This window comes from Dermacentor albipictus, chromosome 1 (assembly GCF_038994185.2).
Source record: "Dermacentor albipictus isolate Rhodes 1998 colony chromosome 1, USDA_Dalb.pri_finalv2, whole genome shotgun sequence".
Classification (NCBI taxonomy): domain Eukaryota; kingdom Metazoa; phylum Arthropoda; class Arachnida; order Ixodida; family Ixodidae; genus Dermacentor; species Dermacentor albipictus.
In genome coordinates, this window is record NC_091821.1 from 427,958,937 (window position 1) to 427,984,492 (window position 25,556).

The 25,556-nt window shown below is 50.1% G+C and overlaps 1 protein-coding gene across 2 annotated transcripts in view; it reads left to right on the top strand.

Moving 5' to 3' along the window:
• The window catches only part of LOC135897352 (high-affinity choline transporter 1-like), a 77,489-nt gene that overhangs the window by 39,458 nt on the left and 12,475 nt on the right, over positions 1-25,556 (top strand). Inside the window, exons 4-9 of one of the 2 annotated variants that reach the window (XM_065425967.1) lie at positions 1,292-1,447; positions 6,805-6,953; positions 10,038-10,187; positions 11,027-11,156; positions 14,539-14,756; positions 16,998-17,199. In XM_065425967.1, coding sequence (XP_065282039.1) covers positions 1,292-1,447; positions 6,805-6,953; positions 10,038-10,187; positions 11,027-11,156; positions 14,539-14,756; positions 16,998-17,199 — 1,005 coding nt within the window. The remainder of the gene's footprint in view (positions 1-1,291; positions 1,448-6,804; positions 6,954-10,037; positions 10,188-11,026; positions 11,157-14,538; positions 14,757-16,997; positions 17,200-25,556) is intronic. The other variant, XM_065425971.1, reaches the window with a different exon arrangement.

The window sequence follows — 25,556 nt, forward strand, 5'->3', positions numbered from 1 at the left end:
GCTGGAGCTACATTTCCATCCGATGGAAGGCCAGTAGCTTCCTTCGTCCTCTTGGCTGAGGTGTGCGCCACGGCAGCAGGGCTGTTCTGCTCCATGTTGGTGGTATCCATGCTCAGGGTGCCGTCTTCACCCGTTGCACTTGTCCCCACGGAGGAGACGTTCCTGGCTTGGATGGCAGTTGCATCGGCAATGTTCCGCTCCCTCGACGCAGCGGACAGCAGCTTGGATGCTCCGCGTCGGCGCGGCGAGTGCCGCGGGGGCACTCGCACTCGCGAAGCCGCACAAGAACTCGAGCTCGATGGCGCAGCAGGAGGGTGTAGATGACGACGTACATTGCAGATAGGCGCCAGTAGTAATTACGAACCGCCAAAGCGGTCCATAACATAAACAACACAGTTCCATGATGCGGTGAAAAGAAACCAGCAAACGGGGCGAAAATCCGGAGCTACGGAAAAACACGTCCGTGCGGAACGAGCGCTGGAAACGCCTCCGACGCAGTTTCTCGAAAGGAAAGCAGCGAGCGCCGAGCTTTCAAGAAAGGAAACTCGGGCAAGACAGATGACGATTATTGTTGTGGGACACGATAAGTCCCAAAGGGTGTAAATATTTCTAATGCTATCTTCGGCTGGTAGTTTCTGAGCACTCTGGAGCGCTTTCGCGAGCGGCGTTGTCTTCGGCTGGTTGAAAGAGCGTGCGCGCCCTGCGTTCGGCTGGTTCTCGATTGCTCTCCTTTATCTTGGAGCGCTCTGAGGCGCTCCGAGCCCTGTCGTCGGAGACGTCATCGAGATTGAAACGTCATCGCAGCGCCGCGTCGCTGCTGTTGGCGACGGCCCACCGCAACCTTGGCAACCTAGGCCACTGTATGCTGACGTCTCGACGAACGTTCGTCCCGCCGGCACGTCCACCGGTTTTTCCGGCAGCGCCGGGAGCTTTGGATAGGCGAAACATCGGACGTTGGCAGTAGTCACGTGGTTTCGCATCAGCAATTCCCTCCCCCGAGAGCGAGTCGCACGTTCGGCTTCCGCGCTTGTCCCCTACCTTTGAGCTCGGGAAACGACCGATCTACCCGACTCTGCTTCGGGGCATACAGGCGACCAGTCGAAGATACCATAAGAGTGTAGTTGACGACTGTTGTTATGGGACAAGATAAGCCCCAAAAGGGTGCAAACTTTTGTAAGAGCGTGGGACAACCCAACGCCCTTAAGGGTGTAAACATTTTTAGATTGTATGGGCTCTATTGTAACGGCTTTGGTTCGTCGCTGCGCTGCCTTCTTGCGGAAATCAATTGCAGGCGGCCGGTTCTTCGCGGGCAAGATGCGCGTGACGAAGGCGCTCACAATGTTCGACCCGTTCCAGCAGCACTACGGCCGCTGGATCGCCGTCCCCCTCTGCCTACCCGCCCTCTGCGGAGAAGTATTTTGGACGGCCGCCATTCTGGCCGCATTGGGTGAGCTTGCACTGCAATTCAACCTCGTTCCGCTTAAGCTACTGGCTGCTACGAGCGGACACATCTTGCAAATATGTTCTACGTTGTATAAATAGAATGGTGTTCTACAAGAAATTGCGCAATGCATGGAACAGCCTGGCTCCTAGCGAATTTTCAAAGCAGAGCTTTCTCAACCATGCGCTCCTCCCGGGCTTTCCTGACAGTGGCTGCCGAGCGCCCCTGAAGTCTCGCCGAATAGCTTGCGCTAAAATAAAGAGTCTCATATTACGCACCCGGCGGTGGGATCGGAAGGCGATATAAGCGTGCGTGGCCATGATACGCACACGACAAACTGCCTTAAAATATTTAGACTTGAGGGAAAGCTTCGTTAACAAACGATAACATGGCAATCGGCACTCGAATACGACGAGAGAAATTATTGAGACGTGGAAATATTCCCTTGAACTAAGTATGGTTTGCGAGACAAATGCTTGTAAGTATTGAACTTTTTAAAATATGAGTGGAATATGCGCTCCCCGAGAGGCCAGCGTCCGCACGAGACCACCACCAGGCACCTTACTGAGACATGGAGGGCTTTGCGGCCGGAACAAAGCCTCCCTTCTCTGCCGGTCAAGCGCAAAAAACGTGCGTTCCGATCGCTCAAGGTTGTGCGAACATAGTATAGCTCTAGCGTCTAGGAAAAGCTTAAACAGGTGCGAGAGCCGCAGCAATAGCGTGGGAAGCTAGCCAGAATAACTATCTCGAGGACTGCTGCTCGCGAGGGCGAAATACCTTCGTGTAATTATAATAACCCTAATAGGGGGGGAGGGGGCGCTTTAAAACCAAGGCGCTGCAATTTTGCTTCAGAAACTTTCCTTTCTTCTTCTCCTCCCTTAAACTGGCTCTCTTAACTACTACACACAGAGACAAAGCAACAGCGCTCGCATTCGATCTCATAGATGAGATGAATCTATATATATTTATATATATATACATATAGAAAATTATCAGTCATAGCACTCGTAGTACAGCCCTCTGGGCCGTTCTTTATTTTTCGAAAGTAGTCCTATTAGGGTTATTATAATTACACGATGGTATTTCGCCCTCGCGAGCAGCATTCCTTGAGATAGTTACTCTGGGTAGCTTCCCACGCTATGCGTGCCGCACTCGCCTAGCACGTGATCAAGCTTTTCCTAGCCTAGTCTCTAAAGCCGCTCGAGTTCGCTCTTCTCCACGGGTGGCCATTTTTCCAAGAAAGTATGCCATGACCATCGACCATTGCGGACAACATCAGTTTCTTTTCACGTAAGTATGAGGCTCGGGGCAGGAGGCACGGCGCTTCAAAGTAACCAGGGGCCTGACGAACCAACCAACTGAGCTATCTTTCCGGGCAACATCCAAGGATCACGAGTTCAATTCATCTGTTTTCTTCCTTTGTTTGTGTTCTTTTCTTCCCCGTTTTTAATGCCTTTTCTTTTTGTTTATCACTGTACGGGAACCCTCCAAATCTGTATATATATATCCTCAATTATGTATGGCCACACATGTGCAGGTCATAAATACCAGGTTCTCTAGCCGAGTGCCATCCGTGCGGTATAACCGAGCTCAGATTGGTCCACCTTGACTGATCAAATAAGGCACCACTGTAGGTTAAATGAGGCGTACAACTCCGGGGGTGGTAGAGTATGCGCCTCCCGTGCAAGAGGACCGTGGTTCACATCCCGGTGCCACGCAAATCTCCACTGGAAAATACAAAAAAACCGTGTGTTGAGAAAATTGCACAAACAGGCCTGGAGTGCGGCCTGATCCCGGTGACCAGAACCGGTACCGCACTCTCTCACCAGAGCAGGATTGGCCACCCTGGTGCAGTACTTCGCCACAACCTCCTGTATGAATACAACAATCAAACCCCGGCCCTCTGTCACCAGCAGCCGCGTAGCAACTGACCACGGCGGCGGTCAGATCTGTGACGCAGCAGAGGGTGCTAAGAATACCTAGCTCCGGACAGGCCGCCATTGGAATCTGAACCTGGCAACGTTTACCGTTAGAACGTTATATAGTGAGGCGAGTCTAGTAGTGTTATTGGAGAAATTAGAGGGTACTAAATGGGATATAATAGGGCTCAGTGAGGTTAGGAGGGCAAAACAAGAACATGCAGTGCTAAAAAGCGGGCACGTACTGTGCTACCGGGGCTTAGCGGAGAGACGAGAACTAGGAGTCGGATTCCTGATCAATAAGGATATAGCTGGTAAAATACAGGAATTCTATAGCATTAACGAGAGCGTGGCAGGTCTTGTTGTGAAACTTAATAAGAGGTACAAATTGAAGGTAGTACAGATCTACGCCCCTACATCCAGTCATGATGACGAGGAAGTCGAAAGCTTTTATGCAGACGTGGAATCGGCAATGGGTAAAGTCAAAACAAAATACACTATACTGACAGGCGACTTCAACGCCAGGGTAGGCAAAAAGCAGGCTGGAGACAAGTCAGTGGGGGAATATGGCATAGGCTCTAGGAATGGCAGGGGAGACTCATTAGTAGAGTTTGCAGAACAAAATTATATGCGGATAATGAATACCTTTTTCCGCAAGTGGGTTAGCCGAAAGTGGACGTGGAGGAGCCCGAATGGTGAGACTAGAAATGAAATCAACTTCACACTCTGCGCGAACCCTGGCATCATACAACATGTAGACGTCCTCGGCAAGGTGCACTGCAGTGACCATAGGATGGTAAGAACTCGAATTAGCCTAGACTTGAGGAGGGAACGGAAGAAACTGGTACATAAGAAGCCAATAAATGAGCCAGTGGTAAGAGGGAAACTAGAGGAATTCCGGATTAAGTTACAGAACAGGTATTCGGCTTTAAATCAGGAAGAGGACCTCAGTGTTGAAGCAATGAATGACAATCTTATGGGCATCATTAAGGAGTGCGCAATAGAAGTCGGTGGTAACTCCGTTAGACAGGAGACCAGTAAGCTATCGCAGGAGACGAAAGATCTGATCAAGAAACGCCAATGTATGAAAGCCTCTAACCCTACAGCTAGAATAGAACTGGCAGAATTTTCGAAGTTAATCAGCAAGCGTAAGACAGCTGACATAAGGAACTATAATATGCATAGAATTGAACAGGCTCAGGAACGGAGCAAGCCTAAAAGCAGTGAAGAAGAAACTAGGAATAGGCAAGAATCAGATGAATGCGTTAAGAGACAAAGCCGGCAATATCGTTACTAATATGGATGAGATAGTTCAAGTGGCTGAGGAGTTCTATAGAGATTTATACAGTACCAGTAACACCCACGCCGATAGTGTGAAAGAGAATAGTCTAGAGGAACTTGAAATCCCACAAGTAACGCTGGAAGAAGTAAAGAACGCCTTGGGAGCTATGCAAAGGGGGAAGGCAGCTGAGGAGGATCAGGTAACAGCAGATTTGTTGAAGGATGGTGGGAACATTGTCCTAGAAAGACTGGCCACCCTATATACACAATGCCTCATGACCTCGAACGTGCCGGAATCTTGGAAGAACGCTAATATAATCCTAATTCATAAGAAAGGAGACGGCAAAGACTTGAAAAATTATGGAACAATCAGCTTAATGTCCGTTGCCTACAAAGTATTTACTAAGGTAATCGCAAATAGAATCAGGAACACCTTAGCCTTCTGTCAACCAAAGGACCAGGCTGAATTCCGTAAAGGCTACTCAACAACAGACCATATTCACACTATCAGTCAGGTGATACAGAAATGTGCAGAATATAACCAACCATTATATATAACCTTCATTAATTACGAAAAAGTATTTCATTCAGTCGAAACCTCAGCAGTCATGGAGGCATTAGGGAACCAGGGTGTACATAAGCCATATGTAAAAATACCGGAAGATATATATAGCGGCCCCACAGCCACCGTAGTCCTCCATAAAGACAGCAACAAAATCCCAATAAAAAAAGGCGTCAGACAGGGAGATACGATCTTTCCAATGCTATTCACATCATGTTTACAGGAGGTATTCAGAGACCTGGATTGGGAAGAATTAGGGATAAAAGTCGATGGAGAATACCTTAGCAACTTGAGATTCGCTGATGATATTGCCTTGCTTAGTAACTCAGGAGACCAATTGCAATGCATGCTCACTGACCTGGAGAGGCAAAGCAGAAGGGTGGGTCTGAAAATTACTCTGCAGAAAACTAAAGTAATGTTTAACAGTCTCGGAAGAGAACAGCAATTTACGATAGGTAGCGAGGCACTGGAAGTGGTAAAGGAATGCACCTACTTAGGGCAGGTAGTGACCACGGATCCGGATTATGAGACTGGTATAACCAGAAGAATAAGAATGGGCTGGGGGGCGTTTGGCAGGCATTTTCAAATAATGAACAGCAGGTTGCTACTATCCCTCAAGAGAAAGATGTATAACAGCTGTGTCTTACCAATACTCACGTACGGGGCAGAAACCTGGAGGCTTACGAAAAGGATTCTGCTGAAATTGAGGACGACGCAACGAGCTATGGAAAGAAGAATGATGGGTGTAACTTTCAGGGATAAGAAAAGAGCAGATTGGGTGAGGGAACAAACACGGGTAAGTGACATCTTAGTTGAAATCAAGAAAAAGAAATGGCCATGGGCCGAACATGTAATGAGGAGGGAAGATAACCGATGGTCATTAAGGGTTACGGACAGGATTCCAAGGGAAGGGAAGCGTAGCAGGGGGTGGAAGAAAGTTTGGTGGGCGGATGACATTAAGACGTTTGCAGGGACACCATGGCCACAATCAGTACATGACCGGGGTAGTTGGAGAAGTATGGGAGAGGCCTTTGCCCTCCAGTGGGCGTGACTAGGCTGATGATGATGATGGTGGTGGGATCGAACCTCAGCCTCCCAGCACAGCAGCCCCATGCTCTAACCATCATCATCTGGAGCAGCAGCTTATCTTTATCGTGATGATGACGACAATGGTTAGACCACAATTTCATGCATAGCTCAATCGTTGCCGACGCTAAACTATAGCTGCTTGAGATCATCGCCGCGTGCGTCCCGTTGCGCAGCATGGGGGCGCAAGCGCGCATGCGCGGGCACCACTTTCACTGACGCAGGGACGCAGGGACGCAGGAATGAAATTGGCAAATTTAGGGCATTTGATTAACTGGTCCCCGAAAGCTTCGCCTCGCATAGATTCCAGGATGTCCGCTGGATCTACATAATTTCCTCTTGATATCCGCATCAATAAATACGTAGAACTGTGTACCAGCGAAATACGTCACTTTTATCCGCAACAGCCAGCGTTCCACGCACCTGTGCCTATTATCAGGCGCATCGTTGCGCACCGCACCTCTGTACCTGGAACAGTGTTCAGCTAGGCTGGACATACATCTGCGCTTATGCAGGCGACACGGTGGCGGCGATAACGCGCGTCGACTCTTCGTCCGTCATCATGTTGTCCTCCGCCATCATCCTCTTCTACACATCGCTGGGAGGCCTGTACTCGGTGATCTACACGGATGCATTCCAGGTGGTGAGCACCGTCTTCGGTCTGGTGAGTGAAGTGCCACCTACGCTCGCTGAGAAACAATAAGCTGTCGAAGGAGTGCGTTCAAGAAAACAAAAAAAGAAAGCGGCAACGACAGCTTGCTTTTGTGCAAAGTGGTCCTAAACCTGCCAAAGTGCAAACCGACACACTATGAGGATAAAATTTCTTCCTAAACTGTCATTTTTTTAGCCTCCAACTACTTACGTTATGCCGATTACTGATGTCAGCGGTCAGCGAATGATATCTTCTTCGGCGTCGTCTGCTCGCTGAACCGCAGCGCTGCCTGCGACGTAGCAGACTTCGACGCCGTCTCCCCCAACCTGCCTTTTTAAGACTGGAGTCTTGGGAATAAAACAGTATACAGGATGTGCAGTGTTTGAAAGCAAACAGCTTTATTTGGTAGCTGCACTCTAAAAACAGTTGCACCCTTTGGGGTGTATATTTGCCACACAAGGATAGACGTCATCTGTCTTGCTGGCGTTTCCTTTTTTGAAAACGCGGCACTCGCTACTTTCCTGTCTTGAATGCTCTGGCACGCTGATAACGCGCATGCCGTTCGTGACTTGGAAGTACCGTTGAAGAAAGGAAATGCGGGCAAGACAGATGATGTTTATCGTTGTGTGGCAAGATACGACTCAAAGGGTGTAAACTTTTCTTAGTGTATGGAGGAGTTTTTCTTTCCTTTTTTTTTATATTTGGTCGCGCTCCGAATGCGCGCCTACGTGCTCGGGAATTCCCGTGTGTGTGTGGCGGGTATGGCCACAGAATACCTAAACAAACTTAGAGAAGGGAAACTGTACCTTCCACAGTGCTACGGAAATAAGCAAAGCGGTGGCGTCGTGAAATAAAGTATGCGACCACGGCTGGCGCTGTACAACAGGAAACGGAAACGGGGTTTTGCGCAGTTTACCAGGTGTTCTGTGGCTTTACTGGGTTTCTGGCTGCTGCGCCTCAATCGTGCTCCCGCCAGTTTAATTGCTGTGTAGCAAACGTAGCGCCTACATATTTATGTAGGCGCTACGTTTGCCACACAGCAACCAAACTGGCGGGAGCACGATCGAGGCGCAGCAGAATACATGTAGCGCTGAGTCATATCGAGTCAAGGCACCCTCTGAAGTGACTTTTAAGGGCATCCGGAGCGGTTTTTCGTTTATTACGCCGCCGTTACCCTGAGTTAAATTCTGCCGCCGCGCTCCAGCTGTTGCCTTTCGTGTAGGGCTACTGACAGAATGCGGTTTCCAGGTGGCACGATGGCCTCGACTGGAATAAACGCACACGACACCAAAGATTGAGTAAGCCTGAAAATATTTTATTTGCATTTTACAAGTACAACAAAAAGCACACGTCTACGCATCCACACAAACGCGGTTACATAGTCAAGAACATAGTCAAGAAATGGCTCATTAATAAGGATAGCACAAACGCACAAGAAAGAAGACCTAAGCTACAAAACGTACGGTGGGCTGCTAAGTATAATAATTTCCCTGTCACCGCGTGTCACTTTTATACAGCATCTTTACAGCACTACCAGGCCGGGTAGTTTGGCGGAAAGAACGCAACAGCTTACGGCCGTCAGCTGCCTCTTCCTTACGGGTGTCATAATTATCCTAATCTCCGCATCAACGTCGTGCAAGTCCGCATACAGGCATCTGGATCTGAACCATATGTGCCAGCCTAATACATGTGTAGTGAAATTATGATAATCACTGCGTCTTATCAAACGTATTGGTTTTGCAAATGCGCACAACAGCTGACGGAACGACATACTGTAAGTGAAGCACAAGAGAACAAGGACAAAAGGAGGATACAACACTTGAAGAAATGAAGAATTAGTAGGCGTACAGCAAACAGGCGATGACGCAGAACACACAATGATGCATCGGGTGTTCTGTGACATCGGTTTGCGTACTTACGGTGTTATGGAGATCAACGGCATAAAAACGTACCTTCAAGCGTACTGCCTCAACCTCCACCGCATTCATTATGATAATCAACGCCTAAACAAAATGAGGCACTATGTTTTGCCAAGAGTAGACTTCTTTACAGCAAGTCTATGTAATGACTCGCAGACGAAACCAGCATGCTTTCGAAAATGTTTTACCGCCGTAGTATTCGAACGCCAACGGCCAGGAAACACATCGATACCAATAGGCTGTCGGCGGTTAATCAAGTACAAAAACCTTGACGCTATGATTAAAAAGCAGCTTCAACAATCAAATTAAAAAAAATCGACTGCCTATTTGCCTGAGGTAACAAAACATCCTTAGACACCTCGATTGTTTATGTCAATGGTTTGTGTAAAGTAAAAAATTCCGCATGTTCCGCGCCCCTAGCAGAAAAAGCACAAATAAAGTATTCGACCAAATTACAGTAGCTCCACTTGCGCGCTTACGCTGAAACACGCCTCGATTGATTTTTCGCCCTCTGTGGCCATTTTTTGAACTTGAGAGTGTGCGGAGCCTGGTATGGCCACATAGCATTCACAAGATGCCGCGAGAGGGCGTCGGTCGTTTGCGGGGATCTCTCCGATTGGTGCGCCAGCATCGGATGGTGCGTCCGTAACGGGGGGGATAGCGTTCGCCCTCACGTCCGGGCTGCAACGTTGTCAGCATTCGCCTCGTATCAGGTATACGGAGAGGCGTTGTGTTGTGCAGTGGAAGTTTGGTGTGTTCTGATAACGCCTAAAGTACAGCAAAGCAAAAGCTTCTATATTTAAGATGTAACATCTTTCATTGACTCGATAAGAATGTTTGGCAATTTACTCATCCAAAAAGCATTGCACGCCACTACATCATGCTTTAATCATCTAAACCCTGTTAAGGCGTTCCAGCATGCCGTCTTCACAGGCTTGCTCGTTCGTCCGATGCATTTCAGCGATCGAGAAAGTTCCAGGGATTGCTCAACGGAGTCGGAAATGTATTTGCTCACTTATGCAATCAGCTTCGGCGGTTGCTGCATAGTGTGTTAGCTCGTGTTTTTCACTGGCCTAGCATATACACAGATTTATTTATTTTTTTTACAGTTGTGTGTCACGTGCGTAAATATTGTAACGTTTCGCACTGTTCGTCGACCACGTGTCCGTGCACGCAGTGGGTGAGCGTGTTCTTCGTCTTGGGAAGCAACACCGTGGGGACTATCGGCCCGCCGCACAGCGAGTGGCTCGGTTCGATTGACACGACAGATGTGAGCCAGATTGTCGACCAGCTCTTGATGGTCGTCTTCGGCGGCATCCCTTGGCAGGTCGGTGCACGCTGATTTACCGGCGCAGCGATGGTATCGCGACAACAGTCGAACCTTGTTTTAACAAACGGGCCTTTGTGCGCGAAAGAGGTCGTCGCGGTGGCTTAGTGGCTAGGGAGTTGCGCTGCTAAGCACCAAGACTGCAAGTTGGGCCAGTTGGTTGGGATTCATAGTATGGTTCGTTACAGCGCAAGACAAGGACAAAAGAAGGTATAAAACGACGACAAAGGTATAAAGCACATGGTCGAGGGTTCGATATCCGGCCGCGTCGGCCGCATATCGATGGGGGCGAAGTCCAAAAAACAAATGCTCGACCACTTCGATTTTTTGCGCGCGTTTGAGAAACCCAGGTGATCAAAATTGATCCGGAGACCATCACTGAGGCGTGCCTCATGATCGGATCGTGCTTTTCTTTTTCACGCCAAAAGGTCCACAATTTAAATAATTATGCGCGAGAAATAGGTCGCTATCGTTGCGTTGACGGTGAACAGCAAGACAGTGCCAAAACTGTAAGTCATTAACCTCTTTGTTGGACATACCGGCGTCCATTAAAGAAAAGAAAAGACATTTGACGCTGAAAGCAGAATGATAACGGTGAGCACAGTCCTCGGTCAACAAACTGATCGCCGGATCAAGTGTATCGGACATTCGTACCGTAACGCTCGCGTAACTGAGATTTGGGTGCACGTTCAACGATCGCCCCGGGGTGGTTTAAATTAATCCGGAAAGCTGCGCAATGGCGTCTCAAATAGCCCCAGTCTTCTTAAGGGACACTATAGACCCCATGAATCGTTCGATGAATCAATCAATATTGTTTTTCTTTCTTTTTTTCAACGCAGGTGTACTTCCAACGCGTGCTCTGCAGCGAGACCGTGTTCACCGCCAAGATGCTCTCGTACCTGGCGGCGGCAGGCTGCTGCTTCCTGGCCATCCCGCCGATCATCATCGGGGCTCTGGCCAAGAGTTGCAGTGCGTCTTGCGGCTCTGCCGCATTTCTGACGTGTAACGCGTCCCGCCGGCGACATGTCATCTTTTCGTCCGCTTTCATTTCCCGTTCATTATTATGTGCACTTCAACCGCAGCTCAGTTCCCCGATGCTTGCCTTGGCTTCATTGTTTGTTGGCTTTATATGGTCAACGTTAACAAAATCGAGCCCCTCGGCGGGCCTTCTTATCTCGTTTGTAACCTATTATCGTATTCGAAAGCAACGGAAGGGTTGGTGTGTTACCCGCCGTGGTTGCTCAGTGGCTATGGTGCTGGGCTGCTGAGCACGAGGTCGCGGGATCGAATCCCGGCCACGGCGGCCGCATTTCGATGGGGGCGAAATGCGAAAACACCAGTGTGCTTAGATTTAGGTGCACGTTAAAGAACCCCAGGTGGTCAAAATTTCCGGAGTCCTCCACTACAGCGTGCCTCATAATCAGAAAGTGGTTTTGGCACGTAAAACCCCAAATATTATTATTAGGGTTGGTGTGAGAATGCGCCACGTCTGCTATGTTCGAATCCGACGGTGGCCAAACAGACAATGTTCCCAAGAGGGAGACGCGCCCGCCACGTGCCCCTGAAAGGGGGGTGGCAAGCGGCTTGCGCAGGGCGTGCAGGTCGAAAGCGGGTCGGTCGCGGTGTTGCCGTATTGCCGTTGATAACAACAAGCAGCGCTGGCGCGCATAACATTGCTCTCTGGGTTCGAAAAGAGGAAGCGGGTTGCGCGTGCAGGGGGCCCTCGTGTTGATATACGTGGCTTTATCTCGACATTGTCTGCCGCGTTCGCGTGTTGCGTGCCACCGAGCCAACTCGGGAGAGCGAGAAACTCGGCGCATCCCACATGGCGACCACGTGCGCTCTGTTTGCGCTCGTGCGTGTACGACAGGGCACGTCCTGTGGCGCCACAAATTCATAATAACATAGCTGTCCCGTCAGGCATATGAATTACCATCTACCGCGCAGCGTCGTTTCAGCCGTTTTCTGTCTGAAAAACTTGCTATGATCAAAATGAAGTGCTCTGTGGCTTTCGCAGCAAAGTTACAAGGAACAAAAAAGAAAACGTGGATTGTGCCAAGCATGCACAGCTGCTTGTCCAACACTGGCAGCCGAAACGAAGAACCAGAAATAGGAGCTTCCGACCAAACCACGAAGGCAGCACGGGAATAAGCCGAGCTAGTGCTTCGCGGCCGACCTCGAAACAGCTGGAACAACGAGTTGAATGACGCTAATAACGCATACAGGAAGGGATTCACTGCGACGATCGCGTCGTGACAAGGACAAACCCGTGAGGGCGATATTGAAAGGGAGATGTAAAGCTACGTAGCCATTCGACGAAGAAAGCGCTTAACACAATTTCGCGCAAAGATCGCCGAATTATGCGGCGCCCTAGTGGCCTGGCACCTGAGCATAGCAGTGCGCAGAAGGCCCTGCCGGTTTCAGTGTGGCTATTGCGTTTCAGTGAAGTACTTCACTGATGGGTGATATCGTAAGAAGCCAACAAACAATGGAAATCACTTGTACTTACTGACTGAAACAAAGAAATGATAAATTAATAAAATCGAAAGTAGATGGAAAAAAATTACCGACGATTACGTTACTTCCTAATGCGAAATTTGAGCGCAGCAAATAAGCTGTTTCACCTTTTCGATAGATTGAGGCAAAGAAATCGAGCAACACATGTATGCGCTATCACAGAATTTTTTTTTTATTTTTCACACGTATTCCTTTAACAAAGACTCCATTAACAGTTCTTGACAGTCATGAAGGAAGCTTTGTGGTCGGAGAAATAGACTGATATATGTTCGACTTGGTACACCAATGCTTGATTCTCAAAGACGAGATCTATACAAGTGCCTCGCGAGGTTGTCACAGCCGTGGGACGCGTTACGAGCGAGAGGAACGGGATGTTCTCCCGCATAAGTGTTAGGAAATTGCTGTTTGTCTTTATGTCAACATTAAAGTCCCCCACTACTAACATCGGTGTGGATCGATGGACGGTTAATGCGAGTTGCAGGAAGTGCACGACGTCTTTCGTGAGTGCGGTAGCGGACTCACGAAAGCGGTATCAGTCGGTCGCTGCTAGCGCTGGGGGGATGAAAGGGGGGCGGAGCTGGTTATGAGGCCGACGACAACGCGAAACCCAGGAACGGACGCCAAAGAGCCATTTGTGTAACCAGCCCTCCTCCACAGTCTCTCCTCCTCCCTTCCATCATCCTCCCTCGCCCGGAGAGCCGACAGCGCGCATGCGCGGCGGCGGAGCAGCGGCGCATGCGCGGCGGCGGAGCGCGGCGGCGGAGGCGAGCTGGTTACGAGGCCGACGCCGTCGACGACGACGCCGACGACGACGCGAAACCCAGGAACGGACGCCAAAGAGCTGCGCTCTAAAACAACTTTCCCCAGGTGGGGAACGATCCCATGGTCTTCGCATTAGGCGCGCGATGCTCTACCAATTGAGCTACCGCGTCGCCGTCTTCTCCTTCGCTGACGGGTGAGCACTCGTCGTGGGGGACGATGCAGCAGCCTGGCAGACGTTCGAGCGAGCCGGAGCGAGTATCAGTACGTCACGTTGTCCTTCTTCCGCGCGGCTGTCTCCTCCTTAGTGACGTCACGACACGGTCACTCCCTGGGAAACAAAACCAAAACTGGTTGTAGAAAAGCATTTATGTTAGATTATTTAGGGCGCTTAAGGTTTCGCGGTAAGTACTTTTTCTGGGCGGGGGGCAAGGTTTAGGTCACTCATTTAACAATAAAAATAAATTCAGGACACGGAAATATTGTGCAAAAGTGCTGATTCGAGCTAGTTTTAGGCTAATTAGCACTCTTGTTTCGCAGCGGCCATTCCGGTTTCATTTATTTTTGTTAATTTTTTTTTTGTGGAAGAAAGCTGGGGCTAGTTGGATTTCTGGTAACTGATTCCTTTCCAGCTCTCCCGAAGAAACACTAAAAAAAAAATCGGAGAGTGCAAGGGAACAGCACAGGGAGAACACGTTCCTGGGGCGGCTTGCGCGAACGTTTAATAACGAAAATAATAACGAATTTGAGAACGCGTTCTTGTGCGGACTAGGCGCTGTCTACGGAAAATGTAAGAATGCGTTCCTAAATCCGCCATTATTTTCGTTGTTAAATGTTCGTGCAAGCCGGCCCTGTTCTCCTTACTCGTCCTCCCTGTCCTGTTCTTTCTTACTCCGATTCTTCTCTTTCTGCTTCTACCGTAGCGCTGCCAGTGTATCAGTTGCCACGTTGTCGCCTTCCCTTTAGCCCCGTTCTGTCTGCCCCGTCTGCTCAACGTGTCGAAACTACACTACGGCAGGGCTCTTTCGAGAGTATTAGGGGAGAGTAATCTGCGCACGCTGCGTCATCTGTTCAGATTTCACGGCGGCGGGCTACCAGGGCCCGTTCAACCTGGCGGAGGAAGAGCGCCCCAAGGTGCTGCCTCATGCGCTGCACCACATGACGCCCAGCTTCGTGGCCGTGCTGGGCCAGCTCGCCATCACGGCCGCCGTCATGTCATCCGTCGACTCGTCGATGCTCAGCGCCTCGCAGCTCATCACGAGAAACATCTACCACGTCATTCTGAGGCCCTCGGTGAGGTCGCCACGTATACATGCATCACGGGTATGCGCCCTTACACCGCGGTAATCGTCTCCCGTAATCCGCCCTTTTAATTCTCGTCCAAAAAAAAAGGTAGTTACTTTGAAGGGGGCAGTAAAGAGAAACGCCGAATGAGCGTTAGAGTGATAAAAATATTCTCGGAAAAACTCTACCTTCGTTAATTCCGCGCTTGTAGGTTGATTAACGAAGAGAGAAAATTAAGTCATTATCGACTATGGCATAAAGACTAGCACCGGTACGTCACGGTGAGGTAACAAATATTAAAGTACCTTTTTTTCGTTTTTAAGTCACTGTAGCTCATTAAATATTATTAAAACATACTAACTTCAGTGTGTGGCTTCTTCTTTAATACGATTCAGTAATGAAAACAATTCAACAGGCTTTAAAAGACGCCGTCACAATCCATGACCTCTCGGCCAGCTGGTTCCAAGCAAAAATACAAAAATCGTCAAAAAAAAGGAATCGTGAAATCCGTGACAGCTGGCAATAAAACAGCATGCTGAACGCTCATGACGGGTCGCAAAGAGGAACGCTAAAGAGGAAAATAAGTTGAATTGAATTGAAGAAAGGCGCTCCTACAATACAAAAAAAACACCGTGACAGAAGGCATTTTAAACTTTTGACAAAAAAAGACGCCACGCTGCCTTCTTCCTGCACCAGTCTCCCATGAGGTCATGAATTTTAACAATGTACGTGTGATCCCAGTTTTTTTCTTTGCACCACAGTAACCTAAATAGAGCTGAGGCCATTACGCTAAGGCCCTTGCAAACAAGAACCTTTCCGAGCCCGCTTTTAATCAACAAGATCTATCCGGAATCATCTACACCTACAGCATAAGATAAATGTAACGACACCCAAGATCTTAGTCATATGCTCTGGCGTTGCTCCGCGTCGTGCAGCGACAAATGCAGCACTGAAGAGTGGCGGGACGCAGCTCTACGCAGTCTCACATCAGAACAGCTATGGGCAGTCCAACGGGCTCACGAAGCGGCCGAAAGGCTAGGCCTTTCGGTCCCAAGGTGGGAGCAGCCTGCTTCAGGCTAGGAAACTAGCGCTACCTAATGGACTTCAATAAAGTTTTTCCATCCATCCATTCATCAGTAAGTGTTGATTGTATTGCAAAGAGGACAAACAGTGACCTTAGCAAGTTTCAAGAAATTTGATGCGCTTCTGGCGGCCCAAATAAGAAAAAGTATTTCAAAAACCATGACGTCACGCGCAGATACTGGCATAGGTGATAGGGCACGATCTTACGTACAAGCAGTTGAAGTTCCCAGCCTTGATCTTGTCTTCAGGCAATAAATCCTTTACCGCAAACTTAACAAATATACAGTTTTGACATATTACTTATGAACAAATGTGAGTGAAAAAATAAAAGTAAATAAATAATGCTGGGAGAACCCATCTCACGAGAAATGTTGACGCTAATGCGATTAACGTTGAAGCAATACAGCAACCCACGGTATTGCCAGTGCCGAAACACGTCCCGTCTGAGCTGTGTGTCTGCAGTCAGGCTCCCCCGCTCGCGCTTCCCTCTGGGCTCGCGGCGCCATCTGGCAGCGCCACCGCAAAGCTCGCGCGTGGCGCGCGAGTGGTTATCTATTGAGACAATCTTCCATGAATAGACATGACGCGGACTTGATTCCGCCCAGCACTCGACAAATTGAACGGATTTGTTTTATGTCATTGAACAGTGGCACATACCGAATGACCGAAGCTGGCCTCAGAGACCTTCATCGAAGAGCGGCACACAGTATATATATATACCTACTGCCCCCTACCCGGTGCCCCAAGCTGGTGTCAAAGAGGTTCCTTGAGCTGTGGCACAAACCCAGCGGCATATGCTCAGTGACCTAAGTTGGCGTGAAAGAGATTTATTGAAGGAAGGCACGCACCCACTGACATATACCCAGCGACCCAAGTTGACGTGAAAGATGTTCATGTTCATACACCCTGTGTCTCATGGCCACTGACTCAAGTTGCTCCGACGGTCAGTTTCGAATCCGGTTCCCTCACCACAGCATCCCGATGCTCTCTGCCAATTCGACAATGGACCACCAGGAGACCCAAGTTGGCGGGAAATGGTTACGGACAAACACCAGCAGGGTGTGAAGCATCCTAAGAATGTTAATCGCATTAAAATGATGACGCGTAAATTTGCTAATCGCACTCTGTGACTGTTGACCCGCGACATTCTTCCCTCTCTCACTTCAGGCCACGGACCTGGAAATGTGCGTGGTGCTTCGCTGCATGATCTGCTTGGTAGGCGTGGTGGCAACGTCCATGGCCCTCAGGGTGAGCTCGGTACTCTCCCTGTGGACGCTATCGTCGGATCTGGTTTACGTGCTGCTCTTCCCGCAGTTTGTCGCCTTATTCTTTCTGCGTCACAGGGTCAACGCCTATGGATCGGCCCTCGGTGAGCGTTCTTCTTTTTATTGCGGTAGCGATTGTATAGACACTACAGGAGTATCTTTGCCGTCGCCGACGCCATGATGTTCCGTATAAAGACCAACGTTCGGCGATAAAACCGTAGCCACGTTCCGTATGCTTTACGTGCGAGTGAAAGCACGCGATGAGAGCCGACCATCGCGGCACAATGTGGCGCGCGCGCATTAGGAAAGCTCAGAGCAAACGCGCCGTCTTCTGTCGCGCGAAAGCCCGTGGGCAGATGGGAGAGAGAGAGGCACTGGAGATGGGGCGGCGGTGTGCTTGACAGCAACTGCGTACTTCACGACCGGGCGCAAGGAGAACTGACGATCGCGAGTCAATCTCGCGCTCCATATATGGAGGAAAGCGAGGAGGCAGGGCGGGAGAGAGAGAAGGGGGGGCGGCTTCTATTCCGCCACTAACTGTGTACTTTGCGCGGCCGCGCGCGCCATATCTTGAAAGCTATCTGCACACGCCTCACACCTTTGTGCTTGCTGTGTTCTCGCCGCTCAGTTAGCGTTGAAGCGATAGACAGCACGAAGGTCACTTCGCTCACAGCTGCTACCACGTTTCCTCACGTCAGCGTTTTGACAGCGAGTGTCTGTGGTCATTGAGTGTGCGAGTGTCTGTGTCTGTGTCTGTGGTCATTGAGCGAGTGTCTGTGGCATGGTGACACCATGCTCGTTAATTCAGTTAGCAAGCGAACGTTTCCAACTTTATACGGCCGATGAAACTACTATCCTTACTTCGTATAGCTATCTTCTAATTTGCTATTGCAATAGACGCTTCTCCTTTCGGGTGAAAGTACGACTTTATTCAGTTCTCTTTTAATGCGTTCGCATTCTTACATACTTCACGCACTGTTCACTCTGTATTCCATAGTAAAATGGGTAGCGCATCGGGCTGCTTTGTTAAGAGAACAGGGTTCGAAACCAAGCGGCAGACCAACTTGGGTCACTAGAGCATGCACACAAATGCCCATCTTCAACGAACCTCTTTTACGTCGACATGGGTCGCTGTAGATGTGGGACTGGTCATGTACCCCTCTTCAATGAATCTCTTTGAAGCGGACTTGGAGCCCTGGGTATGTGCCACTCAATCTGTGCTGGTCTTGAATGAACATCTTTGATGGTCATTCATCATCTTGGGCAACTAGGTATGTGCCACTGGGAATGTGCCGCTCTACAATGTCAAAAACAAAAATCGTTTAAGTTTATCCGATGCTGAACAGCAGGGGCGAAGCCGGAAATTTATTTCGGAGGAGGTTCTCTGCCGACGACTACCACTCCTCCCCGTCCTTCACCTCTCTCTCTCTCTATTTATTGCTCACAACGTTGTGGAACGCTAGGTATCTCAAGGCACTGCTGCAATGGCTGTCCGTAGCACGGGCTCGCTCGCGATCACGGTACGGTCCTTCGTCTTCCTCTTTAGTCTGCACTTACACAGGGGCGCGTCTGCTTCATTACAATGACCCGGGAGCGAAGCGTAGCCGTCCTGGCGACTCAGGGCGCGGAGAAGATGAGCGGAGACGACTCAGGGCGCGGAGAAGATGAGATAATTGAGGCGGTTGGCATGTTTAGAACGACAGAAAGCTGAGCTAGTTGGTAAGGATTCATTATGCAAAAAAGGTGAGGCCTGCAGACAGGACATAAGAGCCCTGTCTGCACGTTCGTGTTGTCCCCTTCTCTACTGTTGTGTCCTGTCTGCACGTCTCACCTTTTTTGCATAATGGTTGGCATGTACTGTCTCTCGCCCACGACGAAGCAGGTCACGTGACACTGTGAGCGGCTCGACGATGTAGTTGACCGGTGAAGTGACCTCGATGATATGGTATGGACCGTGATGACGCACCAGGAGCTTGGAAGAAAGGCCAGGAATGTGGGCTGGTATACAAAGCCACACAAGCGAACCAGGAGCAAAGTCGTGCGGTGGTTGATGAGTACGGTCATGTCTTGTCTTTTGACGTTCTTGAGTCTCACTAGTCAGGGCACGTGCCAACTGACGGCAGTCTTCAGCATATTTGGCAAATTCGGAAAGCAGAGTACACTCTGTAGCGTCAGGTTGGTACGGCAGTATGGTGTCCAATAGGCATGAAGCCTCACGGCCATACACAAGGGAAAAGGGGGGAAAGCCGGTGGTCGCTTGCGTCGTGGTGTTGTATGCGAACGTAACAAAGGGGAGCACGGTGTCCCAGTCGGATGAAATATACATCCGCAACATGTCGCCAAGTGTGCGATTGAACCGCTCGGTGAGACCGTTGGTTTGGGGATGGTACGCGGTCGATTTGCGGTCAATCATCCTGCACACAGCGAGGATAGCATGGATGCCCTCCGACAGGAAGACACAGCCCCTATCGCTCACTAGTTCTCAGGTAGCGCCGTGGCGAAGAGCGAAATTGCGAAACATGAAAAAAACCAACGTCACGGGTGATCGCTGCTGGCAGAGCTGCAGTCTCAGCGTAGTAAGTAAGGTGATCTGCGCCGACAGTAATCCATTGATTTCCACACCCGCTGCATGGAAGCAGGCCGTAGAGGTCGATGCCGACGCGGTCGAACGGATGAGACGGGCATGGTAGCGGCTGCAACGGTCTTGTGAAATGCTGGGTAGGTGTCTTGCCTTGTTGGCATGTAGTACAAGACTGGATGTACTTTTCACAAAGTTGTACATGCCTCGCCAATAATAGCGCTGACGCAACCTTGTGTAAGTTTTTAGGACGCCGGCATAAGCACTTAGAGGATCAGCGTGAAAAGGCGCCCAGATGCCAGAGCGCATATGACGCGGTATAGCGAGGAGCCATTTCCGACCGTCGGGGATGTAGTTGCAGCGATATAGAATGTTGTCCCGCACGGAAAAGAGGGTGGCTTGGCAATGCTGTGCTCGTGTCGAGAAGACATCAGACGGAGCGGCAAGGTAGTCAAATAACATTACAAGTGTTGGGTCCTTGCGCTGCTCTGTGAGCATGTCAGTGATGGTCAATGGTGACAAGGTGGACGACGAAGCTGACAAAGACGCCAAATCAGGCGTCAGTGCGGAGCGAGAGAGCGCATCAGCGTCGGAGTGCTTGCGACCGGAGCGGTACATGACGCATATGTCGTACTCTTGCAAGGAAAACGCCCAACGTCCCAAGCGCCCCGACGGGTCTTTCAAGGAAGAAAGCCAACAAAGGGCATGGTGGTCAGTAACTACGGCGAAAGAACGGCCGCAAAGGTATGAGCGAAACTTGCTTAATGCCCAGATGATCGCTAGGCACTCCTTTTCTGTGACGGAGTAATTTAAGTGTGCTTTCTTTAGTGTACGGCTCGCATAAGCAACGACGTATTCATCATAGCCAGCTTTCCGTTGCGCTAAGACCGCGCCAAGGCCAACTCGGCTGGCGTCAGTATGAGCTTCCGTGGGAGCATCAGGGTCGTAGTGGCGAAGAATCGGTGGTTAGGTCAACAAGTGGCGCAACTGCAGAAATGCTGCATCGCATTCACGTGACCATGATGCTATTCCGTTACTGTAGGAAAATAAACTTGTCAAGGGCGCCAAGATGGATGCGAAATTGCGTACGAAGTGACGAAAATAGGAACATAAGCCAATAAAACTTTTAAAGGATTTGATAGACGTGGGCGTTGGGAAGGCTACAACGGCGCAGCGCTTGTCTGGGTCTGGGAGGACGCTGTCTTTTGCGATAACGTGACCCAAGATGGTTAGCTTAGTTGTAGCAAAACGGCACTTTTTGAGGCTAAGATGTAGGCCGGCAGATGCGAGGCACGTCAGAATGTCATGCAGGCGAGCGAGGTGTGTCGGAAAATCGGTTGAGAAGACGACGATGCCGTCGAGGTAACATAAGCAGGTCTTCCATTGGTAACCGCGAAGGATGGTGTCGATAATACGCTCAAAAGCAGGCGCCCTGCACAACCCGAAGGACAGTACGTTAAACTCGTAGAGGCCATCAAATGTAATGAATGTGGTTTTCGGATGGTCAGGTTCGGCCATTGGAACTTGCCAGTACCCGGAGCGTAGGTCCAAGGAACTGAAATATTCTGCGCCTTGTAAACAGTCTAGAGAGTCATCGATGCGAGGCAGTGGATAAACGTCTTTTCTCGTTATCTTGTTTAGGCGTCTGTAGTCCACACAAAAGCGAATGGAGCCATCTTTTGTTTTCTTACCAATACGACATGTGAAGACCGAGGACTTTGAGAGGGACGGATGACTCTACGTTTGAGCATGTCGCCCACTTGCTCTGTGATGATTCGGTGCTCTTCGGCGGAGACACGATACGGGCGCTGTCGCAAGGGAGAGTGGGAACCGGTGTCGATGGTGTGGGAAACACCGGTGGCACGGCCCAATGCCGTCTGATGACAGTCGAAACAGGAGTGAAACTTGTGAAAGATAGCGAAAAGTTGGCGGCGATGAGATGGGGGAAAAGCAGCGTTGAGTCTAAGACCAAAGCGATGGCGTCAACGTAACGGAGGTAGTCGTTAGGAACATCGAGATCGTCAACGCAGTCAACCGCCTGGAAGTATCCTACGGTCCCTCCACGAGGTAGGCTGATCGGGTACTGGTAATAATTGGTGACCAGCATCACAGTTGACCCAGATGTTATAGTGAGGACGGCAAACGGAAGAACAATCCCCTTGGCTGAGCAAACACATCGGACGGCGTGAACACTACAGTGGCGTCAGATTCGGCACCAGCCGACAGGACAACAGCCATCGACGACTCAGGGGGTATGGTTGTGTCGGCATCAACAGTGAGTTTGTAGGCAAAGTGATGAGAGCTGGTCACAAGTGATTCACATAGTGGTAAAAGCGACGCTTCTGCACGCGAACAGTCGATGACAGCATGATGACACGACAGGATATCCCAACCACGGATAAGGTCGTGAGAGCACGATGGAGCACGAAACACTCGATTATGTACAGAAAATCGTTGATGACGACACGGGCCATGCATACAGCTGACGGGTGAATTCGCTGCGCGCTGGCTGTGGCAAGCACCAAGCCAGAGGGAGCTGTAGTCACTTTTCGTAGCTTGCGACAGAGATTCTCGTGAATTACGGAAATGGCTGCTCCAGTATCAACTAGTGCCACTGTGGGTACTCCCTCTACAAATACGGTAATGACATTTTGCGGCGAAGATTAAGGTCTTGAGAACGTCGATGTATTTGCAATTCTTGTCTCATGACTTGCACCAGTCAGTTTCCCTCTTCAGTGGGAGCTCGGTGACATAGGGGCGAAATCGAACGCCGACTAAGTGAAGGGCAACGCCGAGTTTCCTGCGGGCGATCCCTGTCAAGACGACGCGGTGAAAAGAGAGGCATGGCGGCGTATTGTGGTGCGTAGCTGGGCGTGTCAAAGCTGGTGCGCGCAGTTGGGGCGCGGCGGCAACAGAAGCGCGCTACATTGCCAGAAATGCCGCAAGCGAAGCATATAGGCCGGTTTTCTTGAGTGCGCCACGTCTCGGTGGGACGCAAAAACTGTGGTGACGGTGGGGCAACTGGAAATGAAGCCGAGTGCGTGGGCAATGAAAAGGAAGTTGTCGGCGCAGGTGGCCGTGCAACCACGGCTGCGTAACTGAGCGGCAGCGACGTAGGGTAAGTGGCAAAGTCGGTCTGGGGCAGCGGCACACTCATAGGATTGGGTAGGGGTGGGGGGGGGGGGGGGGTTGTACGAGCTGCAGGAAGCGCTTCAGATATCTGAGTCCGGATGGCTTGCTGCAGCGTTGGAGGCAAAGCTGCCGGACGTGCGTCGCTGTGAGGCATCAGCGAGAGCTGCCTGGCCACCTCTTCACGAATAAAATCTCTGATATGCTGCGAGATGGTCGAATTGGTCAGGTCGGTAGAAATTGCGATGCTCGATACGGAATCGGTGTGCTGAATATTCTGGCGGTCGATGGAACGTTGGCGGCGCAGTTCTTCAAAGCTCTGGCAGAGGTTAATGAGGGCGGATACGATAATTGGGCTTTTGGCCAGCAACATCTGGAATGCGCTGTCCTCGATGCCCTTGTTTCATCATGTCATCCTCTGACATGCTTAGATTGCCCGCTTGCACGAATCAAGAACTTCCTCGATGTAGCTGGGGAATGTATCTCCAGGGTGCTGTGTGCGCTGGCGTAGACGCTGTTCAGCGCGTAGCTTACGCACAGCTGGGCGATCAAACACTTCGACAAAAAGTCTTAAACGCGGACCAGCTTGTAAAATCGGATTCGTGGTTGAAGAACCAAAGTTTGGCTACGTCGACGAGGTAGAAAGGCACATGGGTCAGATTAGACTGGTCATCCCTTTGTTATGGGTACTTACACGTTCATAAGATGACAGCCAGTCTTCCTTCCACTTCGTGTTCGGTGGTCCCACTGAAAGTGGTTGGGTCGCGTTGACGAGGGACGCCGGCGCAGATGACAGTGGCAGCATGTGGTGCAGGCAACGAGGTGGCGGGATCAGGCATAGTGCAGGCCGATCTAGCTGGCAGGGTTCGAGTGCGGAGCTCCAGGACGAGGCGAAGGATCTTAGCAACCTCTACCAAATGCGATGAGGTTTGTTGTCGTTCACAATGTTGTGGAACGCTAGGTACCTCAAGGCACTGCAAGGGCTGTCCGTAGCATGGGTTTGGTTTGGTTTGGTGCCTGTGGCTATAGCACAACCCACTACGGGAGATTGGCCATGAATCAGGCGGCAGTGGGTTGAAAAAGAATAAATACATAAATAGGATTTTTTTTTACTGCCCGGGGCCTGCTCGCGATCACGACACGGTCCTTCATCTTCCTTTTCAGACGGCACATACACAGGGGCGCGTCTGCTTCATTACAGTATATATATATATATATATACTGTACCGATGTTAATAAAACGACGATATTTATTACGGGCGAACATGTGCTCACAACCAAAGGTCACTGCGGTTGCGTAAAAATCCCGGGCACTCGCATTCTCAAACTGGCCTTGAACCATCGTCTTTCTCCTCGCATGACATCTCGTTGTGCCACCTCGATGTACGCAAAATTTCGTCCCACAGCCTATGTTCAACGTCGACAGACATCGAAAACATGTCAGTCAATGTTCTGCTGAGGCGTCCAATTAAACCGTTTGTCTGAGGATGGGACGCCGTAGTTCTCCTATGATCAGTATGTGTCATTTGCAGCAAGCATTTCATTAGGTCCACAGTAAAGGCTGTTCCACGATCGGTAATAACAACTGTGGGAGTGCCATGCCTGAGCACGATATTGCTGACAAAGAATTTCTCAACTTCGACAGCCGTTGCACTGAACAGGGAATCTGTTTCTGCGTAACAAGTCAGATTGTCCGTGGTCACCACTGTCCACTTTTTGTCTAAAGATGTTGTTGGGAAGGCTCCAAGTAGGTCCATACCGGCTTGTTGGAATGGGGCTTTTGGTGGCTCTATTGGCTGGAGGAGGCCTGTCGGTTTTACAGATGGAGACTTGCGCCTTTGACACTCGCGACAAGTCTTAACATAGTGCTGCACTGATGCTAATAACTTAGGCCAGTAGTATTTCAGACGAATCCTGGCGAATGTACGGCTCAGGCCCATGTGTCCATATGTCGGTTCATCGTGACATGCATGCAAAATTTCTTCTAGCATAGTTGTGGGTACGACAAGTAAAAATTTGTCTCGCTGTTCTCGAAGTTTCTCTTGTGGAGGACACTTCCTCGCAGACAGAACCAAGATAGCCGTCTAGAGAAAATACGCGGGAGTTCAACGTCGAGTCCCTCCAGGCGCTGTATAAGTGGGAGCAATTCCGGGTCATCTCGTTGTTATTGAGCGATTTGTGAGGCATCAACAATGCCAAGGAACGGGAAATCCTCTTCTTCTGACACAGTTGTCTCGACTGGTGCGCCTGACAAGCAGTCGGCATTGCTGTGTTTCCTCCCGGATCGGTATACGACAGTAATATCATACTCTTGAAGCCTGAGGCTCCATCTTGCTAGTCGTCCGGATGGATCTTGAGATTCGCCAGCCAGCAAAGCGAACGGTGATCGCTGACTGTTCTGAATGGTCTACCATAGAGGTAGGGCCGAAATTTACATATTGCCCAAATGACTGCAAGACACTCCTTCTCGGTTGCTGAGTAGTTTCCCTGTGCTTTCGAGAGCTTACGGCTGGCATAAGCTATTACTTTTTCCTGGCCCTTCTTCCACTGCGCTAGCATGGCACCGAGGCCGACGTTACTCGCATCGGTATGGACTTCAGTGTCGGCTGTCTCGTCAAAATGGGCAAGGATTTCAGAAGCTTGCAGGCATTTCCTTAACTCGTCAAAGGCGTCTCGTTGTTCGCTTTTCCACATGAAAGGTTCGTCTTCCTTTGTTAGTATTGTAAGGGGCTCAGCAATCTTTGAAAAGTTGTC